The sequence below is a fragment of the Strongylocentrotus purpuratus genome, unplaced genomic scaffold, assembly GCF_000002235.5.
Source record: "Strongylocentrotus purpuratus isolate Spur 01 unplaced genomic scaffold, Spur_5.0 spur5_contig_845, whole genome shotgun sequence".
In the NCBI taxonomy this organism is placed as follows: domain Eukaryota; kingdom Metazoa; phylum Echinodermata; class Echinoidea; order Camarodonta; family Strongylocentrotidae; genus Strongylocentrotus; species Strongylocentrotus purpuratus.
This window is the reverse complement of record NW_022145552.1, coordinates 458,899-482,204: the sequence shown is the minus strand read 5'-3', so window position 1 is coordinate 482,204 and position 23,306 is coordinate 458,899. Positions and strand designations below refer to the sequence as shown.

Below are 23,306 nucleotides of genomic sequence, written 5' to 3'. Positions count from 1 at the left end.
GAGAGAGAGAGAGAGAGAGGGGGGGGGGGGCAGAGAGAAGGGGATGTGGAGGATGCAAGAGAATTAGAGATACTGAGGCGACCAAATTTGACCAAAAACTATAGTGTACCTGATTCCAATCTTGCTTGACCAAATCTTAATAACAAATTTTCAAATAAGTGTGACCAAATCTAAATGAAGGATTATATGAGCAATACTGTTAATAGAGGTAATGGATTTCAGTCATTGAGATTTATCTTGAAGTGCTGTATGGATCTGAAACCAGGAAATTTCTTATTTTTAAAAACATAAACCTTTATCATCTGTGAGTTATTCATTTAAAATGTATGTTTACATGAAGAATACTGTGTTTCAATTTTGGTATTACAATATCAGGACTGTATATACATTTTTGAAATAATGTATCCTTTTACAATGTAGTCTTTGAAGACGGGTAATTACTTACTGGTTGTAAAGAAAAGAATGATTTCCCCAAGAATGAATATTCCATCACTAAGTAGATGAACCTCTTCCGTGATACAGTGGAACCTGTATTTAAATACCACTCAAAGGAGACTAGAAAGTGGTCTTTATAGGCAGGTGATCTTTAAGTACAGGACTACAGGTTCCTTCAGTACATTTGTCAGTGGCAAATGCTGATGAGGGGAAACAGAAGGAAAAGTAATCTTTTTAGGCAGGTGGTCTTTCTATACAGGTGGTCGCTAATTAAAGCACTTTTTACTGTATTAATCTTCTGTTTGTTCAGTATTTCAAGTATTCTACATGATGATTAATTGGGACAATGCATAGTGAAAGTCAAGTTTATGCTTTCAAAGGGTAATATGATTTGTGTTCCATGTCATATAATTCAAATACCGGTAATTCATGTTTGCGAGTGCATTATTAATATATGCACTACACGCAGGTTTAAAAAGTCACAATCAGATAATCAAGATTAACCAAGTGCAATGTGCTAATATAAGAGCCTCAACACATTCATTATTTTTTAATAAAACGGGTATAAAATATCAATGTAAGTAGAGAAATAAGCACGTAATGCCAAGAATGGCACTGTCAGAAATGTGTACTGCATGTATTTGTTACACTTCTTTCTTTTCTATTAAAACTCTTTCAGTTTAGTGCAATATGATTTTAGACTTAACTAGTCTCCCCAATTAGAAGTCTAGCTAAAAGAACATTGTGAATGTACTTATTTCTAAAGCATTTTATTATTGTATAAACATGTTATGTCATAATAAATGAGTATAATCTATATGAAGGTCAATATTAATGTCAGTATCATTATAAGAAGCATTACAATTTTAAAGGTGCATTTAGTATTAATGGTTGATATCAGATGAATGTCTTCCTATCTTGTAACCTATTATAAATACTATATATCTACAAGTATTATGAGATGTTACTTTTAGGATATCTAATGTAGTTCCTACTATGAAATTAATATGATTTTTAAAGACCTTTGAACTGGATATATTTTGAAATCAGTTTATGACATAGAAACAATTTGTTTGTATTAGTCATACACTCTTTGAAGTGGATATCTTCTTCTGACATCAGTTTATGACATAGAAACAATTTGTTTGTATTAATCATACACTCTTTGAAGTGGATTTCTTCTGACATCAGTTTATGACATAGAAACAATTTGTTTGTATTAATCATACACTCTTTGAAGTGGATTTCTTCTGACATCAGTTTATGACATAGAACAATTTTTTTCATTAATCATACACTCTCGATGGACAATGTAATTATAGAGTTTAAAAGTTGTTAGTGTTTTATAGCTTTATTTGTGTGTCTGGTAGATTATTTTTATGATTGGTTCATTTTTTATGTCTGGTTTATAATTGTGTAAAACTAATAGTGATTAGCATGATTTAAAAACAAGTTTAAATGGCATTATTAATGAGGTACATGTATTGTACATGTTTCTATTGTGATTAAGTACCCTGGGGTTGTTTCACAAAGATCCTAAGTTGAACTCTAAGTTTGACTTAACATTATTGAGAGCCATTTGAAGTCTTAAAATAATATATACTCAAAAGCACAAATTCAAGTAATATAGACTTTTCATAAATTCCACATCAAGAACATGAAATTTCCTTGAAAACATTTGTGCCTTTTAAAAAAGTTTTACAAAATATTTTCTAAGATGCTAACAGCTTTCCATAATTGTTAAGTCCAACTGAGAGATAAGTTCAACTTAGGATCTTTGTGAAACATCCCTGGTCTTTAATGTAGTCTTATTAAAAGCCAAGGTAGCCACATCACTGAGTATTAATACTGCTCAGTCTTCTGATTCTACGGGCCCTGCAACTACTTCCACCCCACCATTGCCAGGTACCCATTTACACCTGTTTCGAGAGGCGAACATATGGGCAAAATTATTCACACACCTTGTCCAAGTATGTATAAAGCACCAAGCAGGGAATTGAACCTGGGACCTGTCATGTGAGAGTCACAAGCCTCCACCAATAAACCACAGTGCTCCCACTCCCTCTTTAATGGGAGTCAATCAACTCCTTTAATGGATACAGAAGGAAGAAAGTGGGTGATCGAGAGCACTATAATTTAATGATATAATATGCATTTATTGTTAACAAAATCATGTGCAAATTATATACAAGTCTATGCGATAATGTAGGTTACACTATGAATATGACTGACAAAGAAAGCAGACAAAATATACAGTTCCTCAGGTAGACAAAGGAACATCCCTTCACTGCTATTATGTAAAAAATGTGTAGAACAGGTGTCACATGCATATTCACCTTTTTACATAATAGCAGTGTAGGGATGTTCCTTTGTCTACCTGAGAAACTGTATATTTTGTCCGCTTTCTTTGTCTGTCATATTCATAGTGTTATTTTACCTGACAGCTAAGAAAGAAATAAATGCTTGTTAGTATGCAATGTATTAATTGTAATGGTATTTTATGTAAATGTATGTTTTGATAGTTCTTTATATGTATTTCTGTGTAGATATTTGCTTATATCTGGCTATATTACCTCCTTAAAAATAAATTTCTTTGAGCAAAATTTTGTTTTTACCCTGAATGAATTTGTTTACATTAAGTGTCTTCCTCCAGTTTAATTCAATTTTCTGTAAAATTGAATGATAAATGATATATGTATGCTTTACATGTTTAATGGATAATCAGAACAGAATTTGATGATGATGATAATAATTATAATAATTATAACAATAATAATAAAGATGTACCATCGGCGGATCCAGGGGGCCAGCCCCCCCCCCCCCCCCCCTGGCAGCTTTAAAATAAAGGGGGAAAAGAGAGCCATGTGGAAAAGAGACGAGAAAGAGAAAAGAAGGTAAAGGAGAAGAAGAAAAATAGAGGCTTAATTGAAATAATAGGGGCTGTGTGAATCACAAGGAGAGAATAACAATTTTCATTGCTCATGATGGCCATCTTGAAGGTTCGTTTTTTAATTGCTAAAAAAACTGAAAACTAAAACCAAAACCCTGGCTAAGACTGCCCCTGCAGGGGCCCTACGATGGGCCCCTACGTACTGTACCCCATGCATAAGCATAAAAGTGGTTCTCAAGAGAACCCTTTGTTCTATGAAATTGTCCGTAGGAGAAATATATATGTGTGTGTGTGTGTGTGTGTGTGTGAGAGAGAGAGAGAGAGAGAGAGAGAGAGAGAGAGAGAGAGAATATTTATTGTCAATGAAATAAACCAGGGGTAGAGAAAATTTCAAGGGATAGATTAGAGTTCCTATCACCCTTGACGGTTATCTTGAAGGTTCTGAATTCACTAATATACATATGCAGGCATAACTATGAAGTGCCCCAAATTATAGACTGATTTTTTTTTTTTTTCTTAAAATTTAAAATGTATTCATGATTTTGAACGTTTGACGTCATGGGTCACTAACGCAATTCGATTATGGTGAACAATAAACAAAATTATAATCAGGGACTGCTTTTTTTGTCAAGGAAGTTTTGTGCTACCTGATGGATGTGGAAACTTGATGATAACTCGCAAATGTATGAAGGGGTGATATGAACCAAAATCTGTACAACCAGTTTTGATAGCAAAAGTATAAGAGCAAGTCGAATTCTTTGAAGAAAAAAAGAATGATAATGATAATAATTTGAATGGAATTTATGCAAAATTTGATTTGCTGTCATTGCATTGGTTTTTTGTCTCTCATCAACTTAAGGACAAGGCTCCAAACTTAAATTCACCAAAGAAGGAACAAATTCATGTAGGTAATCATTTGCGATGGTAGTCATCAGAAAATCAAGTCTAAATAGCCTTTGAATCTTAATTGTCGAAGATAACATCTTATGCTATGTAATTTCATACGTAAATCGCTCATGGATTGAAAATTACTGTGTAGTATATAACATTCTGTATAATGATCTCTAAATAATTCGTATAGAATTGTTATCCCTTTTCACCCCCTCCTTTTCTCTCTCTTTGTCTCTCTCTCCCTCTCCACCATCTCTCTCCATCTCCTCATCATCTCTCTCTCACTCTCTCCCTCTCCATCATCTCTCTCTCTCTATCTCTCTCCACATCTCTACTATCTCTCTCTCTCTCTCCACATCTCTACTATCTCTCTCTCTCTCTCTCTCTCCCTCTCCACCGTCTACTCTCTCTCTCTCTCTCTCTCCCTCTCCACTGTCTTCTCTCTCTGTGTCTCTGTCTGTCTCTGTCTCTCTCTCTCTCTCTCCCTCTCTCTCTCTCTCCATCTATCTATCTCTCCCTCCATACAGTGCGTCCCAGAAAAAACGAAATCGAGAATTATCGATGATTTATCATGACTTAGTCACATTTATAATTAATAAATGACACATATTTGGAAAGCTTAGATCCTCCTCTTTCATTTGATGCAACTCATATGATGCATATTTCATGAGTGATTAAAATTAATTTGAAGAGAGGAAATCAAAAAGTCATTTGGCGGACGGTATCCGAATTTCAAAGAGAAAATCACATTTCTAGAAATTTGAGTTTCTGCCCTTTCATATGACATCTAAATTAGGAAAAATGAGCAAGGAATGTCAAAGTTCTGTTTGTTTAAAGTAGTGCTTGCATTTCCATAATTTTATCAAACGAATTCGTTTTCACTGGCTGCCTGCAGTAGCAACAAGCAAAATTGACAACAGACTTAACTCCGTTTCGTTGACAATCAGCCATGCATGACGTCTTTCGTCTACGGCTGATTGTCAACGAAACGGAGTTAAGTCTTTTGTCAACTCTGTTTGTTGCTACGGCAGACAGCTAGTGAAAACGAACTCGTTTAATCAAATAATGGAAATGCAAGCACTACTTAAAACAAACAGAACTTTGTTATTCCTAGCTCACTCCTGATTGAGGTGTCATATGAAAAGGCAGAAACTCAACTTTCTAGAAATGTGATTCTCTTCTTGAAACCGTCCGCCAAATGACTTTTTGGTTTCCTCATTTCAAATTCATTTTAGTCGCTCATGCGTGAAATGTGCATTATATGAGTTGCATCAAGTGAAAGAAGTGGATCTCAGATTTACAGATTTGTGTCATTTATTAATTATAATTGTGATTAAGTTATAACAAAACATCGATAATTCTCGGTTTCATTTTTCCTGGGACGCACTTAACTTAATCACAATTATAATTGATAAATGAAACATATTTGGATAAACGAAACCGAGAATTATCGATGTTTTGTTATAACGTTAAAAAAAAAGAAATTTGTTCATGTACAGTCCTTTACGATGTTATATGTCAGATTAGTGCCCACACATACCCGGTCGAGTAACTTTGATTAATATTTCAGGAAATTTTGCTCCATTTTCTTTCGCTTGCCTCCTAAAGGCAAGCACTGTGTACTGCTCGTATTATCAGACGAGTGGTAGCGAAAAGTAATTATCATTACAAAAGCATATATCCCTTTGAAAGTAGCCCGTTAGTTTGCAGCTAGGCATGAATCTTTTGTCTACGTATCTGCAAGCAAGATCCAGTTAAGCACATTATGCCTGGCATACTTCTCCTGGCGGCATCGAAGATGGTACAAAGGGAATGAGCAAGATAGGACTCCATCTCTTAAAACTCCTTGGTCCTAACACTAAAGCATATCTGCACAGGTAAATTATATTATAGGATTACACATGAATCCATATAAGCAAGAACTTAAGAAGATAGAAAGCATCAGGAATTACTTAAAGCAGGTAGTAATTCGCTCGTCCAAATGATGGGAGTATTAATTGATTGATACTCTGTTTCTTGCAGGGCTTTGTTTTGGTTTCGTCTGATGACACAATAAAATCGAATGATGAAGTAGAAATCATACACAACGTCTACATTTTCCTTCGTTGGAAGTTCACTTACGACACTTCTATGAGCTTGTGTTAGCATATATTTAAGAGCGATATATTATAATCCGACAAACTTAGGTGTACCTTTCCCCTTTTCGGAGGTCATATTTTGAAGTCATGGCAAACTGCTTAATCTTGTACCAATTGCTCGTCGCTTGTCTCCTCGTCAGCTCGTCCTTTCAATCTTTACATCGACACGATGGAGATTCAGCGATGACATCCTTAACACTGGACATGGGCAAATCTTTCAATGGATGCGATCAGAACCTTGAACTAAAAAAAGCTTCTTGTCGCAAAAAAGACCTGGACACGGTTCCCCAGAATCTTTCTGAGGATACTGAGGTGCTTGACTTGTCTGTGAACAATATCACCAAACTCTTGAACTCCTCGTTTGAAGTATACCCTCTGATCAACTACTTGGACATTTCTTCTAACGATATAAGAGCGATAGAATCTGCCGCTTTTTACCCCCTCACGGGCTTAATGCACCTGTCTTTATCCTTTAACCCGCGTATTGTGCTTCCAGCAACAGGCGTCTTTATGATGTCTTCACAACTTTTATTTCTTGATTTATCGTCATCAAACTTAACATCGCTCCCCAATGACATTCTAAAATGGAGTCCACATTTAGATGCTGTACATTTGACATTCAACCAGCTCTCCGTTATCAATGTAAGTTCTTGTGGCATGGTCGACAGTGTAGACATTGATGTTAATCGACTAAAACACATTACGGTGAGAGACTTCACCTTTGTGTGCCGCACTGATACTCTAGATCTTAGAAATAACCATATCCAATCAGTAGACCCTGATGTGATCGCATCACTACATGTTCACTCCTTGATGCTAGGTGGTCGCCAATTGAGTGACGAGGTGTTGGCGAACATCATCCTCGGAATATCAAAATCAGACATCGAACAGCTTACAATATGGTATGGTTCTGTTGGTGCGTTTCCTAAAGGTTTCTTTGATCCTCTGCGCGATTCTTCTCTCTCTGTTCTGGTCTTCTACAGCAACAAACTGAAGAGCCTCCACTCTTTAATCTTCTCAAATTTGACAAAAGTCAGAGAATTCAGTTTCAGTCATAACAAACTCGCCATACATGAAATTAATCCAGACTTTTTCGACGGCATGAATGCGTTAAAGGTACTGGCAATCAACAACAACAGAGTAAGACAAATAAATCCTCACAATCAGACTTGGACAGTGGAATTGTCGGAGTTCGACTTATCCGGTAATCTGTTTCAAAAAATATCTTCATCTGTATTTCACGGTTTAGGTAGTTTAACTTTCTTAGACATGAGCTCGAACAAACTCCTTTCTACCTTTGAGCTGACGGCCTTTTCGGAACTTGACAATATTCAAAGCATTGATTTGTCCGGAAGTCATTTAACTGTTCTGGAATTGTACACCCCATTATTAAGATCTCTGTCCCTAAACTCTGTTAATGCAAACGTGTTTCCTAGCTATTTGAACCCAGGAGAATCGTTTCAACATTTACAATCCCTTGTTAAATTAGACATAAAAGACTCTCGGCTTGACACATTGAACTTATGGAATAAATTAAGAAACGCGTCACTTTTCGACGGATTATTGGATCTTAATTATTTAGATTTAAGTAGTAACAACTTCGGGGGTATTTTATATTCAGGTATATTCCGGCATCTCTCTGTTTTACAAGAGCTAAATCTAGACTACTGCGATATTACAAATCTACATTCTCTTATCTTTTCGGGGTTGGAATCGCTTCAGAAATTGAGTTTGAAAGGAAACAACATCCAGCATATTCATGATGATGTATTGTCGGGGTTGGTTCAAATAAAAAGTTTCAACTTTGAAGGAAACCGTCTCGAATACTTGGAGGAGCTAATGTTCTCAAACAACTGTAAACTCACAAATCTTTCCTTGGCCAACAACAGATTAACGCGCTTTAATCAAAGCACTTTTAAGCCGATCTTTTCCTCCCTTTCTTCGCTTGATCTATCAATGAACTTAATTGATTGTAACTGTGATCTAAAGTGGCTTATTGATTGGTTAAATGAACCTATAAGCCTGAAAAACAAGGACAAAACTATCTGTTCGTCAGTATCTATGTGGCCTCTCCGTGAGAAACCCCTGCTTGATTTTGATTCAAATGAACTCTGTATAATGAACTATGGTCTATTCTCTCTGATTCCCCTCGCCTCCATTATCTTGATTGTCATCAGCGTGCTGTTGTATCACTACCGATGGCAGTTGAGGTACAAACTCTTTCTCTTGAAACTGGCCGCGCTGGGCTATAACGAGATGCGAGACGCTCGAGACCACAATGACTACGAGTTTGACGTGAACATCATTTTCTACGACGATGACGAAGAATGGATTTTCGAACAGCTCCGACCGGCTCTCGAAGAAAGGCTTCCACAGTTTCAAAGGAACGTTTATGGGGACCAAGACCTTGTGTTGGGTATGCATTACTTAGATTCCGTCGATTACGTGGTGAGCCATAGTTACAAGACCATCATATTGCTTAGCAGAGCTGCTGTGCACGACCACTGGTTTATACTCAAGTTCCGTACGGCCATGGACCACGTGAGTGACACTCTGACTGAATTTGTTGTCGTGGTTTTCCTCGAAGACATCCCAGGTGACGAGATGCCATTCTTGGCGAGGTTGTACCTCAGTGATGGTAGACCCTATATTCACTGGACTGAGAACGTGAGAGGACAAGAATATTTCTGGGATGAATTGACCAAGAATCTGACCATTAATCTAAGGACGAATGATTTGATCCCAAACGAGTAGCAGTCATGTATAGGAATCAACAAATACGTGTGCTGGTTATCAGTATTGAAAGTGGTAGTAGTAGTTGTAGTCGTAGAAGTAGTAACACCAGCATTTAGTAGTATAAAGTTGTAATATTAGTAGGTGGAGTAGTGGCAGTAGTATTAGTAGTAGTAGTAGTAGTAGTAGTAGTACTAGTAGTAGCAGTGGCGGATCCAGGATTTGCCGATAGGGGGGGGGGCCTAAAATTTAAAAATAGCGCCGACCAATTTCTCGCTCAGTGGGGGGGGGGGGGTTGTATGATATGCACGTATTAAAAAATTGTACATTAAAAACTTTTTTTTTAAAATTATTTTAAAAAGAGGCCAGGGAGGGGGGGGGGGGGCGGGCGGGCCCGTCGGCCCCCCCCCCCCATGGATCCGCGCCTGAGTAATAGTAGTAGTAGTAGTATTAGTAGTTGTAGTAGTATAAAGACACACTTAAGCGTCGGGAATGGTACATCGAATCGTCTTCTTCTCTAATAATTTAATGAAATGTCATAGCTTCCGCGCTTCACGCGGGAGGGGGGGGGAACTGAATTCAGACAAGGATTAAGATTCGAGAATGGTACATCGAATCGTCTTCTTTCTTTAATAATCTATTGAAACGTCAGAGCTTCCGCGCTATGCGCGGGGGAAGGGGAACTTGATTAAAACATTAATGATTAAGAGTCGAGATGGTACGTCGAATCGTATTCTTTCTTTAATAATCTAATATAACGTCTGAGCGTCCGCGCTACGCGGGGAGGGGGAAACTCCCCCTCCCTGCACCCAACCCCCTAGGGAGCCCGGTTTGCACGCTTCGCGTGCTCACTATACCCCTACCCCTAAATGAAATCCTGGCTACGCGCTTGGGGAGGGGGTGCAACCTGCCACACGCTTCTACCTCTTGGTTGCTTTGATCAATTGCCGATTTTTTTTTTGCACCTATCATCCCCCCCCCCCCCCCCCCCCCCCCCCCCCCCAACCACGGATACAAATCGACACCCTTGGTTTCTACCTACTGATTCCTATTACTTTTTGGCCACATGACTTCGAGCTGAACGGACGGTTTGAGCGGAGCTCCTGCCACCCATTAAGATTACACGTTACACAACGCAAATTATGGCATCCCATGGCCCGAGGCCCACTACCCGACAAACAGCAAGTAAGCAGCCGGCCCCATCGGCTCCCCCGACTGACAAAGTTCGTTCGCCTACCTCGACTGACAAAGTTCGTTCGCCTACCACCCCGGATCCCTCTAATGCGGTTTTACAACGAGACATTGCAGACTTTTCAGATAAAATATTATCTAAACTTGATAATATCAATACCGAGCTACTATCATTTCATCGTCGCCTAACAGATGTGGAATCTTCAGTTGAATTTAACTCTGCCAAAATATCTGAAGTAGAAAATTCCATACCAGCTAGCATCGCGCCCCTTCAAGAGGAGATATCTAATCTAAAAGAAAAACTTCTTCTGATGGAAATCTACAACAGAAAACCAAATCTACTATTCTACGGGGTTGAAAGCGAACCAAACGAGGATATCTATCGCACGCTTTGTAAAGTTTTCATCCATCTTGGAATAAATGAGGAAACCGCCAAACAGATCCAAATGATCAACGCCCACAGACTACCCTATCGCAACCAACCTAGGACCCCAGACGCCGGTGCCCCAGCCCGTTCCCGACCCGCTCCGATAATCGCTAAATTCGTCAAGATGCCAGACAGAGATCTCATTCTTTCTTCTTTTGAGAACCTAAGACGCCCGAAGGAAACATCGCAGCAACTAGGAAACGCAGCGGAAATGCGACATGCACCACCGCCTGCCCCTCGCATAACGGTCAGGACGGACCTCCCTCCCACCCTGAAGGCTCATCGCGGCCATCTTGCTGAAATTGGTTACAAGTTGCGAAAGGAGAAAAACCAATCTACGAGAATAAAGTTGCAAGGTGCTAAAATCGTCCTCCAATGGAAGGAGAAAGGTTCTACCACATGGAATCCCTACAGAGAATGAGCAAAATCAACGTTTTACCAGGTGACACAAACAATTATTCATCTTTTAATTTGAGGTCCGAAAAACGAAATTTGATATAAGTGAGTAAAGTAAACGAGAAGTTTATGAATCATACTTATAATTATATTCTATGTCACTTTAATATCACTGTACATTGCTTGCATCGAGTTTCAAATGCCTTGCTTAGAAATAACAATAATACATGAAAAGTAAATCTTTGTTTTGAATTTTGAATTTCTGAAGCAATTTTGTAATCAGGACTCTGATTTTTGCTTATGCTCTAAGATAAAACTAAAGTGCTTCCTTTTTTCATATTTTTTGTTACAAAAACCATGAATTTGGTCGATATATTTACAGGAAGCCATTTCATGTAACGTGTGAAGAAAAAAAGGGGAAAAAGAAAGAAAGAAAGAAAAAAAAAATAATACTGTTAAAACCCTAGAGATCAATGAAAAGTACACCCGTTAGGTTGGAGGCATGTATTTTCCATCGCTGTACTTGATGAATGGAAAGTTTAAACCCAAGCATTTGCCAACTCCAAACTCTTTACCAAATGTTGGAGGTATTACATTATATTATTACTGCAATTTCCAGTGGTAAAACCTGATTATAAACATCATTCAATTCGCAGTCCACCGCAGGATATATTTATAACTAAGAATGTACATGTAGCTCTGTATATTTTTGGCCCCGCCCACCTTTTTTCTCATGGGGTATAGACCACCCTATAGACCGTAGAGTAGTACATGGCCGATAAAGCTACCATCTAACCATGGACCCTTGGACGTCACTTAATTCGCAGGTTAGAAGTTACATATTTTCCAACCCCTCCCCACCCCCACCCCCACCCCCGTTGGGTTATGGGCAAGTATTTGTGTCAAAGTACATCTTGCTTTGAATTACGGAAGCTTTTTGTAACAGGATTTTGATTCGTGTTAACCCCTCTCTTTTACAGCATATTTCCACGTTAGATTGTTCCATTTACAGCAACATTAACCTTGAATATAGTCGTTAAAGCAATATATAAACCCTTGGACTTAAATACATGTATCTGAACGGGTAACCGACCATGGGAATCATTGCATACTAGACCATTAATGTCACCCAATTATGGTTAAATTTGCATGCCGACAGAAAGGTTTAAAGAAAATCTTTGTTTTGCAGGGTCACCTGTATCAATCACAAAGCCTATATTTGTATGAAACGCTTATCAAACTGTATCAAATATTTGGGCTCGTCGTTCAAGTGCGTGTTACGTTGGAACAGGGCGCGGCTTTTCCGCGCCACGGCTGACCGATCCTCACATCGGTCCGCTGTGACGCCCTATCACAAAGATAATTGACGCTTTGAGCGACGGGTTCATTAATTGAGCAGCCTAACCTTCATTTCAAATCTGCATTTAAAAAAGGAAAAAGAAAGGATGTTTTTTGTGTGCGTGTTTTACTTTTTTGTGACTGGAAAATTCTGGAAAATTTTGGAAAATTCGATTGTCCAAATACGTAAAGCAGTCGAACCCTGGAAGAATTGTACGTTGTCACGAATACTAAATTGTCATGATTGTATACCTTTCAGGAGTCATACGGTAACATTTTTTTTTTTTTTTTTTTTTAAATCATACAGGAATTTATTGCATACCCTCCACTGGGCTGGGGGCTGGAGACAAGTTTTTTTTAATGTTTTTTTTTTATCAACCTTTGATCTTGATTACTGGGTTTGTCAAGAACGAACTCCTAACTCTGGGTCAATAATTATTATCTGTATAGCATTCAATTGTTTTGGGTCCATCTGTTTTATTGTAGTTGACTGAACTTGTTTTGATGACCGGGAATTCATGTCAAAACCCTCTTTGCCACTTAATAATTGTACTCCGAATTGTCATTGCTATCAAGCATTATGTCATGGTCTGCTTTAGCATGCACGAAATAATATTTTTCGTCTGCACAACGAATCTCTTAGTTTTGCAAAACACCCGTGTCAGTCACGCGATTCGTATATGATGGGCTTATTAAAATGTAACAAATACATGGGCTTATCGTTCACATGTGTCTAACGTTTGGGCGTGGCTTCTCCGCGCCACGGCTGACCAATCTTCATGTTGGTCCGCAGTGGTGCTCTATCTCAGAAATACTCGACGCATGGGTGCGATGGGTCCATTGTTTGACCAGCCTAACTTTCTTTTCAAAACCGCATTAAATGTGTTAAGCTTTTGAATCTTAAGAGAATTGTATTGTCACTAATCTCAAATTGTCATGACCTTTCGGGGGTCATGCAGCTCCATTTTGTATCATGCAGGAATGTATAGCTTACCCTCCACTGGCCTCGGGGTCGTAGACAAATTTGTATTAACCTTTGATCTTGATTACTGGGATTGTCAAGAACGAATTCCTCACCCTTTATCAATAATTATCTGTATAGCGTTCAACTGTTTTGGATCCATCTGTTTTATTGTGGTTGACTGAAATTGTTTTGATGACCGGGAATTCATGTCAAAACCCTCTTTGCCACTTAATAATTGTACTCCGAATTGTCATGCTATCAAACATTATGTCATAGTCTGCTTTAGCATGCATGAATATTTCTCATCTGCACAACGAATCTCTTTGAATTGCAAAACACCCGTGTCAGTCACGCGATTCGTATATGATGGGCTTATTAAAATGTAACAAATACATGGGCTTATCGTTCACATGTGTCTAACGTTTGGGCGTGGCTTCTCCGCGCCACGGCTGACCAATCTTCATGTTGGTCCGCAGTGGTGCTCTATCTCAGAAATACTCGACGCATGGGTGCGATGGGTCCATTGTTTGACCAGCCTAAGTTTCTTTTCAAAACCGCATTAAATGTGTAAAGCTTTTGAATCTTAAGAGAATTGTATTGTTGTCACTAATCTCAAATTGTCATGACCTTTCGGGGGTCATGCAGCTCCATTTTGTATCATGCAGGAATGTATAGCTTACCCTCCACTGGCCTAGGGGTCGTAGACAAATTTGTATTAACCTTTGATCTTGATTACTGGGATTGTCAAGAACGAATTCCTCACCCTTTATCAATAATTATTTGTATAGCGTTCAACTGTTTTGGATCCTTCTGTTTTATTGTGGTTGACTGAAATTGTTTTGATGACCGGGAATTCATGTCAAAACCCTCTTTGCCACTTAATAATTGTACTCCGAATTGTCATGCTATCAAACATTATGTCATAGTCTGCTTGAGCATGCATGAATATTTCTCTGCACAACGAATCTCTTTGATTTGCAAAACACCCGTGTCAGTCACGCGATTCGTATATGATGGGCTTATTAAAATGTAACAAATACATGGACTTATCGTTCGCATGTGTCTAACGTTTGGGCGTGGCTTCTCCGCGCCACGGCTGACCAATCTTCATGTTGGTCCGCAGTGGTGCTCTAGATCTCAGAAATACTCGACGCATGGGTGCGATGGGTCCATTGTTTGACCAGCCTAACTTTCTTTTCAAAACCACAACGAATCTCTTTGATTTGCAAAACACCCGTGTCAGTCACGCGATTCGTATATGATTGGCTTATTAAAATGTAACAAATACATGGACTTATCGTTCGCATGTGTCTAACGTTTGGGCGTGGCTTCTCCGCGCCACGGCTGACCAATCTTCATGTTGGTCCGCAGTGGTGCTCTATCTCAGAAATACTCGACGCATGGGTGCGATGGGTCCATTGTTTGACCAGCCTAACTTTCTTTTCAAAACCACATTAAATGTGTAAAGCTTTTGAATCTTGAGAGAATTGTATTGTTGTCACTAATCTCAAATTGTCATGACCTTTCGGGGGTCATGCAGCTCCATTTTGTATCATGCAGGAATGTATAGCTTACCCTCCACTGGCCTCGGGGTCGTAGACAAATTTGTATTAACCTTTGATCTTGATCACTGGGATTGTCAAGAACGAATTCCTCACCCTTTATCAATAATTATTTGTATAGCGTTCAACTGTTTTGGATCCATCTGTTTTATTGTGGTTGACTGAAATTGTTTTGATGACCGGGAATTCATGTCAAAACCCTCTTTGCCACTTAATAATTGTACTCCGAATTGTCATGCTATCAAACATTATGTCATAGTCTGCTTTAGCATGCATGAATATTTCTCATCTGCACAACGAATCTCTTTGATTTGCAAAACACCCGTGTCAGTCACGCGATTCGTATATGATGGGCTTATTAAAATGTAACAAATACATGGGCTTATCGTTCACATGTGTCTAACGTTTGGGCGTGGCTTCTCCGCGCCACGGCTGACCAATCTTCATGTTGGTCCGCAGTGGTGCTCTATCTCAGAAATACTCGACGCATGGGTGCGATGGGTCCATTGTTTGACAAGCCTAACTTTCTTCTCAAAACTCAATTTATTTGTTTATTTTTATTTTTTTGGTTTTTGTATGTGACAATTATCATGATGGAAAATTCGATTGTCCAAATGGGTAAAGCATTTGAATCTTGAAAGAATTGTACGGTTGTCACTAATCCTAAATTGTCATGATTGTATTCCTTCCAGGGGACATGCAGTAGAACTTTGTATCATGCAGGAATGTATTCTTTACCCTCAAATGGGCTTGAGACAAGTATTCGTTATCCTTTGATCTTGACGACTGGTATTATCAAGACCGAAGTCCTCACTCTTTATCAATAATTATTATCTGTATAGCATTCCAAAAATTTGAGTCTATCTGTTATATTGTAATTGACTGAACTTTTTTTTGTTTTTTGAGCGGGAATGTCAAAACCCTCTTTGCCATTTAATATTATTGTACTCCGAAATGACGTTATTGCTATTAAGCATCATCTCAGAGTCTGCTTTAACATGCATACATTTTTCTCCTCCGCACAACAAATCTCTTTGTTTTGCAAAACTCCTGTGTCAATCACAAAATCCATTGTTATAGACTGAACTAGTTTTGATGAGCGGGAATGTCAAATCCCTCTTTGCCATTTAATAATCGTACTCCGATTTGTCATTATTGTTATCAAGCATTTAGTTTCTTCCCAGCCCCTCTATTTTGCGTGTCAAAAATACACCCTTTACTCGGGCGGTCGGGCTCCGCTCTGTTGCTCCTAAGCAATTATTGTAACTGTGACCAAGATGGGTCTTATTGTATTTTTATTTGTGTTATATTTTGAAGTTACCCGCACACTTGCACTTCGTACACACACAAACGCACCAGCATCACACATGCAGTTGTTCATCCTCCAAATTTTCGGTACTTTACATAATACGTATCGTTAAATGAATTCGCACGCGCACACTCCCGATATTCTTGTCGACGATATAAACGAGAGCAAATACTACACACCCCAAGAATTCAAAAATTCATTTTCTTACAAACCAGACAATATTTCACTTTTACATATAAACTCCAGAAGTCTGAACAAAAATTTCGAATACGTTGAAAACCTTTTACACTCTTTAAATAATTTTGCATTTTCCGTCATTGGAATAAGTGAGACTTGGTTACATCAGAATTCTCCAGATATGTTCAATTTGCCTAATTATAAGTTGATTAGGGCGGACCGCAAAGGAAGAAGAGGTGGCGGTGTTGCGTTTTATATTACACAAAACATAAACTTCAAAATCCGTTCAGATATTAAACTAACACAAGCTGAATCTTTATTTATCGAAATTAATAACTCAAATGCCAAAAACGTCATCATAGGTTTGATTTATAGACCCCCTGATTCTAATTGTGATTTATTCTGTGACGAACTGGATTTTTATCTTCATAAAATAGGGGATGAAAATAAACACAATTTTATCCTTGGTGACTTTAATATCAACTTCTCACCCTCATCTGATAACAGTAACTCAACCAATTGTATGCAGTTGATGCATTCATACGGCTTTGTTTCGATTATTAATAAACCCACCAGAATAAATCCACATTCATCAACTCAGATTGACAATATTTTTTCAAACGTACATAACAACAAAACCATCGGTGGAATATTGTGTTCTGAAGTGTCGGATCACCTACCCATATTTTTAACTTGTGAATGCAAACTATCTGGCCGTAAATCATTTGATGAGCTTATATATCGCAAAGAATCCAAACGTAATATAGAATTGCTGAAACAGGATTTATTTTTCGAGGGATGGGCTGAGGTATATAGTGTAAATGATGTCAATACTGCATATAAACATTTTAGTAACAAATTGCAATATTATTATGAAAAGAATATTCCTTTAGGCAAAATGAGTAATAAGCGAAATAAACCCAGGAATCCTTGGATAACTAAAGGTTTATTGAAATCAATACAAACACGCAATCGCCTCTACAAATTACATTTACACAATCCAACTGACACTAACCTAAACACATATAAAATTTATCGAAACAAATTAACAAAACTTATCCGTACATCCCGTAGATTGCATTTTTCTAATAAAATAAAAAAGGCCAGTTCAAACACAACTGCAACTTGGAAAATTATCAAAGAGGTAATGGGAAAAAAAACGAATCCCCCACCCACGGATAATATCACATTAAATGGCACTAAAATACATGATCCTAGTCTTCATGCAAATTCATTTAATTCATTTTTTACGAATATCGGCCCAGAACTCGCCAGCAAAATTAATAGAACTCACGCACACTTTAAAGACTATCTTTCCAATCAAAACCAAGAGTCCCTCTTTTTAAATCCGACAAATCCTAGCGAAATTATTAACATTACCCAATCTCTTAACAACTCAAAATCGCACGGTTTTGATAAAATAAGTATGTCTCTCCTAAAAGAAATAATGTATCCACTTGCAAAGCCTTTAACTCACATATTTAATCACTCGTTATCGCAAGGTGTTTTCCCTGATTTATTAAAACTAGCTAAAGTCAACCCCATTCTCAAAAAAGATGATCCTCACGAAATTAGTAACTATCGTCCAATTTCCCTACTCCCAAGTATATCTAAAGTCTTAGAAAAGATCGTTCATAATAGGCTACACAAATTTATCACTAAACACAAAATACTCAATTCAAATCAATATGGCTTCAGAAAAAATTACTCAACTGACTTAGCATTAATTCAAATTTATGACAAAATTACAAGTGCCATAGCTAACAAAGAGCATGTTATAGGTATATTCTGTGACTTGAGTAAAGCATTTGATACGCTCAATCACGCTATTCTACTCTCCAAACTCAGTCATTACGGAATTCGGGGTCAGCCACTCTTATGGTTTAAAGATTATTTAACAAACAGAAGACAATATGTTACATTTAATAGTTATGATTCTGATCCTCTTTTAATTCAATGCGGTGTTCCTCAAGGCTCCATCTTAGGTCCACTGCTATTTCTTCTTTATGTAAATGATATTATCAATACATCCCCCCTTCTTTCTTTTATCTTATTTGCCGATGATACAAATATCTTTTATTCCCATAAAGACCTTAATTCGTTAAACAATACTTTGAATTATGAAATTAACAAAGTATCAGATTGGTTTAAATCCAATAAACTTTCACTTAATACAAAAAAGACTCATTTCATGTATTTTAAACATCATTCTCATAATACAGAAACACCTATATATATTAAAATCGATGGTATGCTACTAGAGAAGAAAACTAATTCCAAGTTTTTGGGTGTTCTTATAGATGAAACCTTGACTTGGAATGATCATTTACACCAAGTTACAATGTGCATTTCCAAAAGTATTGGAATAATCTCCAAGTTAAAGTTTCTTCTACCCCATGCAACCTTATTCCTACTATATAATTCGCTAGTTCTCCCGTATATAACATATTGTAATAGTGTATGGGCAAATTGTGGTTCGACAAAAATCAATTCTATTTTCAAACTGCAAAAGAAAGCCATACGTATTTGTACAGGTTCGCATTTCTTAGCTCACACTGATCCTTTATTCTATAAACTTAAAACACTAAAAATTTTCGATCTGAACACTACTCAAGTAGCAGTTATTATGTTTAAGTACATTAATAATCTGCTTCCACCATCCTTTGATAACATGTTTAGGTTTAATAATTCCGTTCATTCATACTCTACTCGCATATCTGGAAACTTCCATCTTACAAACCCCAAATTATCAATAACACACAAATCTGTTAGACATTCTGGCCCGGACATTTGGAATGATTTACCCGACAACATAAAGTCTTGTTCAACCATCTACTCCTTAAAAGCTACACTTAAACGACAAATAATACAATCATACGCTCCCCCTCTCTAAATTAGTATAACAAAACCGTGACTTATTTATTCTTTATCATGCAACTGCTCACTGCACCTGCACTTGCACCGCACCCTCTTGGTCACTCAGTTTTTCGAAGAGAGTTATGTCGCCAATTCTTTTTACGAGGCCGCCATCCATCTCCAGCCTAACCGCTCACGATGGCGGTCTCCTGCGTTCCAAATTACCTCTCTAATTTATTGAAAATATTTCATATTTCTTATGTTATTGTATGCTTCGTACATGTTTATCGAATGATATAATTGAACATGATTTTTCATTTAATTACTTTTGTAAACATTGTATTCATTGTATTTGTTATTGTTCGAAATTTTGTACTTTGAATTTGAATTTGTATATTTTTGAACGCAGAAATAAAATCAATCAAACAAACAAAAACAAAACTCTAAGGCAAAGCGCACACTACACGATCTGACTGTGATCCGATTTTGGAAGAATTTACAGCAGCATTTTATATGAACATTCCAACATGTAAAATATCAATGAATTAGGATCTGTTTATTCATGTAATTAATAAAATCTAGCTTTTAGGGTAGTTCAAGCTTTTAGGAAATTTCAAGCTTACTTGACGGAGTAAAAGGTAAATCGGCTCAAAATCTTCGTGACGTCATACGATTATCTACGATTTGAAGCCGATTTGGACTCAATTGTTACTAGAAGGCTTAAAGGCACTAACAAAATTGTTGTCAGTATTCTTATCGTTATTTACAATCTAAATCAGCAAAACGTTCTTTGTTTACATTTCCATAACTATTATAATTGCCATTTCTTCAATAATCGGATCGCAGTCGAATCGTGTATTATGAGCCGGCAAGTGTAAGTGTAAGTATTTATGGAGAAATGAATCTCTTTCAGATAACCAAAAGCCCATGTCCATGAAACCTCTTTAACGACGACCTCTTCTGTAGACTACGGTTTGGGACATAACACGAGGGGTTATATTGATAATTCTAAGTACAATTATCATTGTCTCATTGGCTGTTTCACAGAATTGTATCGCAAATCTCTCGATGTCAGTGAAATTTCCTCAAGAATACCGATCTCTGAAAATATAGAAATACTTTAAACAACTATATGGATGTACGGAGTGAGAAAGGAGGAGGATGAGGTGTCCCCGTCTAATTTGAGCAATTTTAAACATGATAATCAGCGTTGTATTGCACTTTCGAAGTAACTGACCATAAAACATAAAATGTATAACAAATGCTTAATTTCTATGATAAATTTCCTCTCAGCCAATCAGATGCCTTGATTTCAGTAGCTTATAGTATTGTAACTTGTTATTGATATCAAGTTTTATGAAACAGGGCCCTGGTTCCCCTTTTTTTTTTTATTAACGAAAGCACTTGGAGAAACTTGAGAATCTGAAAATATTATATAGAAAGTAGGAAAATGCTTTTTTTATAGGAATTGGATCAATTCTGACATTTTGTTTGTTGGGGATTTAATGGATGGTAAAGGTTTTCTACCAGTTAATGAGTTAAGTGCGAAAATACTATTTAAGGATGGAAGGTGGTAGAGTCAATATGCACGTATTAGAAGAGCGATTCAATCACTCGGGAATATGTTAGTACTTGCAGATATGAAAGTAGAACATAGAGAGTATATGAAATTTAGATCCACAGCGTTTGTATATAATGATATAAAATTGATTGAGGATATGATTTCAGTTAGACAGTTGACAGGTAAAAGAATATATCATGAGTTAATTAAAACAAAAATCGAAAAATCTAGAGCGGAGGAATTTTGGCGTAATACTTTGGAAATTGAATATATACCTGTATCGTCAGATGTTTGGTTATTTAAGTTAAAAAGTATAAAAGACAGCTTACTAATTAATTTCAATTTCAAATTCATGTATAATATTTTAGCAATACCATATAATTTGTTTAAATGGAAAGTTAATGCCAATGATAAATGTTATTATTGTAATCAAACAGGTGATTGTATGCACATGTTCTTTTTTGTAACGAAGTCAGTATGTTTTGGAATGAAGTTGAAAGGACTATAAAGAAATATTTCATGTCTAATTTTAAGTTCAAACCATGTCATCTATTGTTTGGTATTGATTTCAATTCAAAGAAGGAAAAAAGATGTTGATATTATTTTGAATTATGCACTTTTTACTATTTACAAAAGTTTTGTAGGAAAAGAATTAAAAAAGATAACAACTAAAAAGAGACTTCTTCATATTTTTATTTACCTATTAAGTTATCGTTTACAAATAGAAGAAAATATTAGAAAACCATGTATATCCCTCCAGAAATGGAGGCAAATGTTTAAACTGTGAATATGTTTATATTATTATGAAGAAAAAAATAAAGAAGACCTGAAATGTTTATTTTACACACAAAAAAAAATATATATATATAGAAAGCAGTAGTAATCGCTCGAAAGTTTATTTCATTTTCCACATAATATAAACAATGGCAAGATAATCACAATAATAAACATAATGATATAACAGAAAATTAGCATTGGAATATCTAGTTTTTTGTTAGTCTTGTAATGAAAAGTTTTGTTATAGTTACAGGAAATGAAAAATGAACCTGCTTCAGAGGCGGCGCTCCCGGGGGAAGGGGGCACAGTGCCCCCTACTTGTTTATGTACCCCCAAAGTGCCCCTTTTTACATAGGAAAAGTGCACATTTTACTTTGCCAGTGCCCCTATCAATGTTTAAAAGTGCCACTTCCCCTTTCCATCTCTGATAAGTGCCCCTTTTATCTTGACACGTACCCCTTTTCCTTTGACAAGTTCTCATTTTCCTTTGCAATAAGTGTCCATTTTCCGTTCTCATAAGTGCCTTTTTTAATCTCTAGTAAGTTCCCCTTTCAGGTACGAGAAGCGCCCCTTTTCACTTTTGATAAGCGCCCCCTTCACCTCTGATAATTGCCCTATTCAAATCTGAGAGGTTCTCATTTTCCTTTGTAAATAGTGCCCCTTCCCCTTTTAATAACTACCCCTTTTTAACTCGGATAAGCGCACCTTATATTTTCACATGTGCCCCCTTTCCCTTTTAATAAGATCCACTCCCCCCTTCTCATCAAAGCCCATTTTCACCTCCGATAAATGCCCCTATTAAAACTGATCGCTGCCCCTTTTCTTTAAACATATGCACATTTCCCTTTATCATTAGTGCCCTTTTTTCATTCTCTTAAGTGCCTCTTTTCATGTATGGTCAGTGCCACTTTTCAGATGCGTTAATTGCCCCTTTTCACCTCTGATAATTACCATTTTAACAATGATATGTGCCCCTTTTTCCTTTCTAATAAGAAACTTATCCCTCTTTCATAAATGCCCCTTTTCACTTCTTATAAATGCCCCTATCAAAATCTGATGGGTGCCTCTTTTCCGTCCACAAATGCCCATTTCCCATTCTCATAAGATCCCTTTTTATCCCTGGTGCGTGCCTCTTTTTTTAGGTGTAAGAAGTGCCCCATTTTCACCTCTGATAATTAGTGACTGATTGTCGGACTGGTTTCCTTACGAGCAACATCATTCTGTAATTATTGTAATCGTGCGAGCTCATTGATTGATTGATTGATTTTTATTCGACAAGCTTCCAACATACAACAATATACAATAATAACAGATCAGAAATAAGTCAGCTTGAACAGGATAACCCACGAAAGCTCGAGAGCTTATTTCCAGTGGGGTCCCTTACAGACATGTATAAAATTAATAACTTAAAATAGTAATAATTATTTACAGACAGATAAGAAAAATAAAAGAATTACTTAATAATGATAATAATAATAACAGCATTAAACTGATGATAGAAATGATGCTAAGTACAAGAAGAAAAGGAAGAAGGAGAAGAAGAAAAAAAGGCGGAGGTAGAAGAGGAAAATAATGATGAATTTGTAGAATTTCTATAACGTACGAAAACATAAGTATATATACAATATGAAAAAGTATGAACTGGCAGAAGAATACAAATT

The 23,306-nt window shown here is 36.9% G+C and overlaps 1 protein-coding gene across 1 annotated transcript; it reads left to right on the top strand.

Moving 5' to 3' along the window:
* Window positions 1–8,285: 8,285 nt before the first annotated feature.
* Window positions 8,286–9,108, top strand: LOC115926438 (toll-like receptor 13). Its single transcript, XM_030991151.1, has one exon. It carries the CDS (start codon window positions 8,311–8,313, stop codon window positions 9,106–9,108), a length of 798 nt encoding a protein of 265 aa, XP_030847011.1. The 5' UTR covers window positions 8,286–8,310.
* Window positions 9,109–23,306: the final 14,198 nt, after the last annotated feature.